The sequence below is a fragment of the Aedes albopictus genome, chromosome 1, assembly GCF_035046485.1.
Source record: "Aedes albopictus strain Foshan chromosome 1, AalbF5, whole genome shotgun sequence".
Classification (NCBI taxonomy): domain Eukaryota; kingdom Metazoa; phylum Arthropoda; class Insecta; order Diptera; family Culicidae; genus Aedes; species Aedes albopictus.
The window spans coordinates 150,273,105-150,281,076 of record NC_085136.1 but is presented as its reverse complement, the minus strand read 5'-3'; the positions used below and the strand labels follow the sequence as shown (position 1 = coordinate 150,281,076).

The window sequence follows — 7,972 nt, the reverse complement described above, 5'->3', positions numbered from 1 at the left end:
TGATTTAAGCATAATACATCTATTAAAAATGCCTTTTGGTAACATTTCAGTTGCAAAAGTGCTCAATTGCTATTACCGCAACAATAGGTACTACCACAGAATTGCAGGATGTACGCGAAATGTACAGAAACAACATTGTAGCTAAAAAAGGTAAACAAACAATTGTCAAAGGCTGTTACTCTTGAATAAACCGAATAAGTTCCCTTTAAGACGAACAAATCTGCCTTAAGATCATCGCTGTAGATTTCATGCAAGACAACTTGGTTCCATCATTGTTTTGAGGTGGTTTGGATTGAAGGAAATAACAATTGGGTTCTTTAGGGGTATCCGGATTATGTCAGAATCGGATTCTTCGCCCAAAAATTAGACGAAATCCAAAATTTCATAGTTTTTGGACACCGGGAATTATTTTTAAAATGCATTTAAAAGGACAAGGTATTTGGAGTACATAGCCCAAATTTTCTAGAGTGGAGCGGACCTAATGTGATGGTTAAAGTACGTGACTATCACGCCGAGGACCTGGGATCGAATCCCACTCCCGACAAACTCACAAAATGTGAGTTCTTCCTTCGGAAGGGAAGTAAAGCGTGGGTCCCGAGATGAACTAGCCTAGGGCTAAAAATCTCGTTAATACAGATAGAAAAAAAAAATTCTAGAGCACTGTTTTTTAGAACCGTTGAACGGATCTGCATGAAAATGCATCACGCTATTGACAACCACTGAACAATCAGCATGATGCATTTTCAGCCATATCCGTGCAACGGTTCTAAAAAACGGTGCTCTAGAAAATTTGAGCTTTGTACTTCAAATACCTTGTCCTTAAAGTTTGTAAGAGACGAACCAGCCAAGGGCTGAAAGTCTCTCAAATAAAGCTAAATCAATCAATCAATTAAAGTTTGTATGGAGAATTTTTTTTGTTCGGGTCGGACTGTCATTTTATCGATTGATCTGTCATTCTATCCACAAAAATTAAAACTGTTTTATTAATTTAACCATCAAAACAAAGGTATTGGAATCCAATAAAATCACGTCATACTTAGAAAAATGAGCTCTTTCGATTAGGTTATAGAAAACCTATTAATGATTGATATTATTTTTGAGGCATTTTTTATTTTCGTATGTTTTGTGTGGCATATCAACGAAAAAGTGGATATGGCACGGAAAATTGTGATTCATTGTCATCAATGATCTTTGCCAGATATTTAAATGCTTTAGCCATTTCAATATGATGAAAATGAATTCGCAGTTCAATTAACATTTCATCCGTGAAACAAAACTAGTTCGGATCTGCATAATGCATAGGTAAAAGATTTCATTTATTATGCACTATTAGAACTTTTGGGAAAGACAGCTAAAAGATCAACATGCCTCAAGCTATTCTTGTTAAAGTTTTATGAAGTCCTTATAATCAATCATCAGCTCAAGTACATAAACACAACTAGTTTCAAAGCAGCCTTGGAAGGTCTCCTGAAGAGTGGGCCAGATTAGTCGTATGGATATTTAATGCCTATTTTATCTTGGATTTGCAGAACAAAGAGCTTTATTGCTAAGTTTTATTATTCTAACTTAGAAATTACTTCAGAATTGCCACAAAAGTATAATTATTACTTGGGATATAAAGCTGGTGCACACACGGTACATGCTGACAGGCGGAACCGAAAACGACCAGGTCCGTCTGGGTAGAAACATGGCGATAGGCAGGGATAATTTCAAGGTAGTGGATCAAATGAAGCTGTGGTGTTAAAAGATTCACCCCCTCTACGGACACGAGACATGTAGCATGCTCGGGGAGAACCAGCAAGCACTCGGAGTTTTTGAGCGATTCATGCTAAGGACGATGGTAGAGTATGATGAACAACGAGCTCGCTGCACTCTACGGCGAACCAAAGACTCCAGAAGTTGACAATAGATACGGAGACTGGGCATGTTGTAATATGACACGAAGCACAGCGGAAAGGTTGGCTGACCTGGATGTCGAGAGTGATTTGGCTAGTGAATTTTGGATGTTTTCTTAACTGCCTCAACGCGTTATAACACCTGTTAAGTTCACAAGGCAACTCTTTAAGTATGCCATAAAAAGCATAATAAAGGTTTCTATCGAATTTAAATATATGCATCAGCACTAAACGGTTTTGATATACAGTTGCCAATTTTTTTCTGCAAAGCACGTTGCGTGTGAAAATTGCCACTACAATAGGAAATGCATAGTTTCATAGTAGAGAAAAAAAAAGTACACGGCACGGCGGTAGTTTAGTTGCAGTTGCATTTTATCCGTTTCGGTACAGCTGGTTGTCATATGTGTTTTGAATGATTTATGAAACTACATTGTTTCGAACTATTGTTAGGCAACCATGTTATATGGACCATGCATAGAGGTTTAGGTAACTTACCTTTTATCACATTCCAACGTAATAATTCAAAATTGTTGATCTTTGTCGTGCAACTATCCTGTCATATAGTGTACGAATGCTGGTTAAGCCAAAATTGAGTAAGTCTGTAACAATTTAAAATATGAGCCAATTTTTTGTGCTGTTCCAAAATCGCTCAATTTGTGTGAATTATTTTCTTTTGACATGTTTACCAGAACTTAATTTCTTTTTGTTGTTCTATCAAATAACGACTAAGTCATAACATTTGGTTTCATATATCAATCTTAGCTTGTATGAATAGTTTATTATCGCGTCATTTGATTCGAATCGTCCTAGAGGAATATTTCCGAATATTTCCTGCTAGGAAACGCATCTGGCTCTCAACACACATCCTTACATAGTTGTACGGCTGATTTACTATTCCGATGCTCCCGCAGTCAGGACTTAAAGACTTATATTTTACATTTACAATCATACTCCTGTACTCTCCACATTGTCACTATTATAGTAGTTGATGCAATTCCAGTTTTATTCGTTCTGCTCTAAATGTACTTGTATATTAGCTCCTATTGTTCTTTTTCATCGAGTTGGGGGATTAACAATCAATTTTGTTAGGTTATCATTTCTAAATGTTTTTTTTTATTTATCTAAAACGTGTAATGCCACTATTTGAACTATAAAGTGGATGATCTGCTCGAGAAATTTATACATTGTCCGGTACCGCAATCGTCCTATGATGAATACTGGCTAGAATGTTTTTGATGAGTTTTCTAAAACTGACAATGTAATGGTAAATGGAGAGCGGAGAGAATACAGATCTTATATGTCGCTTTGAACGATCCGATGATTTGTTTGTATCAGCAGTTTTTGGTGTAAAAATAGCGAAACAGAATGACAGCACTATCCGTAAGTAGTTGGCTACAATATACACTCAATACAGCATTATCACCGAATAAAATATATTTCTATTCAAAATATTACTTTCCTGACCACAATAAGAAATGTTGATGTTTCACATAAACTAGCACAAACGGTTACACATATTCAGCACTTTTAATAAAAAAATATCTAGTAAATATCAATTAGAGGGAAAGATTGACAGCACTTAAGGGGATGCTACGGCATAAATATTTATATTTAATTTCAAAATATACGATGTCTAAACTTTACGATTCCACGATAATAGCTTATAAATAATGTCACTTAGTTTTTTGTCTTTGAATTTTTAAATATCTTCATATGAAAAGGCAATGAGTGTACTTAAATTCTGGTTACAAATAATTTGTCACATCAATTTTGCTCCGTACTTACATCAACGTTTTTTTTTCCTTTCTTCCAACAATTATCGCTAATCAAACAGTGGGTTCTCTAGCAAATGAATGGCAGCTTTTTTTTGTTTATGATTGATTCGAAGGAATTTGATTCTAAGTTTCATGCTTACGTTTGTTTGACTCCAATAAGGCACACCAACTGATTGAGGTTAGTATCAAATAATTAGGAATTATTAGTTTGAACTTTTAATTTTGAGAGAAATAAAATACGATTTTTTATTGTTAAGAAAATACATATTTTTTCTGAAAGTAACAATAAAAGAGTTGAAAAATAATCCAATGAGAAGTATTTGCCATTCATTTGCTCACTCATACTTATCCATAGCTCGATAATATCAGTTATTATTATTGTTTCTAATGTTTCTCTGCCTTATTGTAAATAAAAAGCGGTATTTTTTGCTGTAATGACATAAGCGACTCAACGATTGTTGTTTGGTTTTCTACATTTGCAGAATGTGTTTGTGTGATTAAGTCAAATGTTCTACAAGCTGAAATAAGTGGAGACTTGATGCAGTAGATTTAGAAGTTTGATACGTTTGGTATAAACTTTTAATTTTCATTGGATTGTACGAAAGTTATAATTAACAATTTTTGACAACATTTTGAACTAAAAGCTTCTTAGATAGTCAAGAAATTTGTAATATCGAAAATGAGATGCCAGATAATAATCTAAAAATGAATGATGTTTCAATAACCAATCATAATTTTCGACATTATTATTAATTTTCATCATTACAAAATAAGTTTTAAATATTAGATCTCAAACAAATGATTTGCATTTAAGATGTGTCGTCAATGTTAGCAATGTATATATTGTCGTTGACTATAAAACAAATCGATGAAGAAATTGAAAAACATTCAGTACCTATATGTGTCTTTTTACACAATAAAATGGACTTCCAATTGAAATATTTTGTTCAACCTAGTCATTGGCGTGTCAGTAGCGCTTAAAAGTCCTCTGATGATCACATCGATGCATGTAGATAGCATGATCATTGATTTTGTTTGCTTATTATCTGTTTCTAGTTTACAAGAACTATCGTACTTAAAATCCTGTTTCATCCATAGTTCGTCTGATTGAGTTCCATATAAACGGCAGTAGTTTGTTTTATTTTAATTTTCTATGATGAAATTGTTGACTATATGCAAAATTATATTAATAAAAAAATCGATAGATCCGTCGCTTCAAGTTTGAAATAAATACGTTTATCAAATACTTGATTTTTTTGTTATAAAATCTACTCATTCATAAAGCAGGTCATTGATAAAGCCTAATGAGATTGCATAGCTGTCGAGTTTAATTATGAAGGAAATATTTAAGAGCTGCTTTCCCGGGGAGTGATGAGAATGAAACACACGAACAATGGGTCATTCCGAAAATACGACCAACCAAGTAGAAGAGCATAATCCACTCGCTCTTGGTTGAAAATACAACTTTGCCGGCAGCATTCGGATAAAAGTCGTTCTGATGCTGCGGCTGGGGGCTGCTGCTACCAGAGAGATACGTAGGAATGCCGACAGCAAAAAATAATCCCGCCAAGAGGGAAAATATTTTTCTATCCATTTCGGCGAAGCACAGTGGACGAAACGGAAGTTTCGAAGGTGTCAAATATGTGAAAGTATGTTTTGGGCTCATCCATATGAACTACACGTACCTGTAACTCCCCGTAACTGTTCTTGTAGATATGGACTTGAGAATATTTCTGGAAGCATGAAGTATCTGGTTTAAACTGTTCCTATTTGGTCCACTGTGTCTTCTTAGTTAGAGCTTTTGGTGTACATAGTTTCATACTGTGTGTTAAGTATGGAAAGAAAATATTTCCAGTCAAGATTTTCTTCGAATAGATGTGACTAGCTAGAAAATAATCCATCATCATCTAATGTTGGTTTGCAACACGTTCTTTCTGCTTTGCTGCATCCTTGTTCACCGTCGTCGTGGCTTTGTTCCATGTCCGACCATGTGACGAAATGAACAAAAATATTCCACTAATTCTAATGTTTGACTTTGCTCTGTCCGTTTGTGGCAGCTAGTTGGTGACACGATGCTGTCTTTTGTTTTTCGGTACGATCTTTGAAATATCTAAGTAGAGAAGCTCCTATCTACCGGGCTGGTGGACAGGTCCTTAGAGGGAAGCCAAAGTCATCAGTAGAACCGTGTTTGCCAATGTGATGACCACCGTTGTCAGATAGCTACCTATGCTGTTGCTGCTGCTTCCACTGGTCGTGATGTCGTGATCCCGCACTAGCGGGGCATCGATGACGTGGATCACACCGTTCGTGCATTCGACATCGGGCCGAAAAACGGGAATCCACTTGTTCGTTTCCCGCCATTGGATGAAGAATCCTGCGAATGAAGAAATTTTGCGTTAGGTTCATTTATTGGATCATGTTTAATGAAATACTTCGCCTAAAGACACTAATGACATGATAAACGTTTCTTTTTGGTGAAACGTAAGTTTTGTCATTCGCCTATGATATGCGAAAATTTCTGTTGTTGAGATGTTGGTTTGTGTAATTCATCATATGTTCCTATATAGAAGAATTGTTTGGTGATGTATGTGCTGTACTGTGGTGAAAATGTATATAAAAACCTAACCAATCAACTTGGGCATCTTGAACAGAGTTAACAAATGCATGGGAGTATCACGATTCACTGACCATAATGCATTAGGTATGATCATGGTGCCTTTAGAAAATAGCTGGTTTTGAAAATTGACCATAGCTACCTAGGCGATGCCGACATGTGCCGAGATAATCACGGAAATATTCTCACGAGCGAGCGTGAGGTGGTCGAGAGGTGGCGGCAGCATTACGATGAGCACCTCAATGGCGACGTTGCAAGTACCGAAGGTGGCGTGGTAACAGATCTAGGAGTATGTGCACAGGACGAAAGACTTCCGGCCCCTAACCTCCAAGAGATTGAAGAGGAGGTTGGCCGGTTGAAAAGCAACAAAACCGCTGGAGCAGATCAACTACCAAGCGAGCTCCTAAAATACGGTGGAGAAGCACTGGTGAGAGCACTACACTGGGTCATTACCAAGATTTGGGAGGAGGAAGTATTACCGGAGGAATGGATAGAAGGTATCGTGTGTCCCATCTACAAAAAGGGCGACAAGTTGGATTGCGAGAACTATCGCGCGATCACACTACTGAGCGCTGCCTACAAGATACTCTCTCAAATTTTATGCCGCCGTCTATCCGTCTATCCGTTTTTAGCCATTTCGGCACCCTCCCTGACCCCAGTACAACCCGGAATATCTCCGAAATGGTTCCGGATATTGTATGGCTACTTGGGTGTAATAAACTTGCACCAATTTATGATCGATTGAGTGTAACTTCAAATAAATTGGATGAAAATTGACGAAATGTCAGCATTTTCAAAATGTGATGTTAGGGGTCGGGTATGTGAAGGTTAACCAAAGTGCCACAACATTCTCAATTTTCAACCGGTTTTCATTTTTTAATTCTTTTTCAAATTGGTTTTGAAAAAAAAACATGTAGAACAATATTTTTCCCAAAACCACGCAGAAAATGTTTTTTTTTAAGATTTCTTATTTTATTTTCTTTGATGAACTGAAAACATTATATTAGAGACCACTCGAATTTTTTTAATTGCTTGACCAATTTCAATTCTTTTAGCGTGCTCTTGTAAATATTTTCTTAATATTTTTGGCCTAAGCTCGCAGGTCTTTTTATGTGATTTTGAATCTTGCAGTGAATAGAGCTATTTGATGTTGCTAAAGTATGTAGGAAAGAAAATTATGCATTTTTTTCATTGCAACTTGTACGTAGAATCTATATTTGGTATAAAAATCCTAAAAATGGTTTTATCCTTGTTTTAAAATGGATGAAAAATAAAAATTCGAGAAAAAATACAGTTAGCAGCATTTGATCATCCTGGGCAGCTTGACAAGGCTTAAAGTCGGCTTTTTATAGAAAAATTATTAAAAAGACGAAGGGGTTTTGGAAAATTGAAATTATATGACATCTAACATAGATTCGCGGTGAATATTACTCATACGTCCTTTTCAAAAGTTAGGTAACGAATTTAGCAAAGCCAATAACCATTTTCAGATAGAAGCTCTTACATGAGCTAAATTTCATTTGAATTTAAAAAAGTCACGTCTACGCGGTTCGTGAGTTGAGCTGGAGATGTTCTATAGACATACACGCTTCTCACAAAACTTATGCACATTCCGAAGACATTCTCTATTTTTTTTTTTGAAATTGTCTGACTCGCAACGCACGAACTGAATAAGAATAATACATATA

At 36.0% G+C, this 7,972-nt stretch overlaps 1 protein-coding gene across 5 annotated transcripts in view; it reads right to left on the bottom strand.

Annotated features, from left to right (window-relative positions):
- Positions 1–2,633: 2,633 nt before the first annotated feature.
- Positions 2,634–7,972, bottom strand: part of LOC109425028 (fasciclin-1) — a 622,197-nt gene continuing 616,858 nt past the window's right edge. For all 5 annotated transcript variants that reach the window (XM_029861778.2, XM_062845587.1, XM_029861781.2 and 2 more), the window contains one exon: positions 2,634–6,044. In XM_029861778.2, coding sequence (XP_029717638.2) covers positions 5,824–6,044 — 221 coding nt within the window. In that variant the 3' untranslated portion in view covers positions 2,634–5,823. The remainder of the gene's footprint in view (positions 6,045–7,972) is intronic.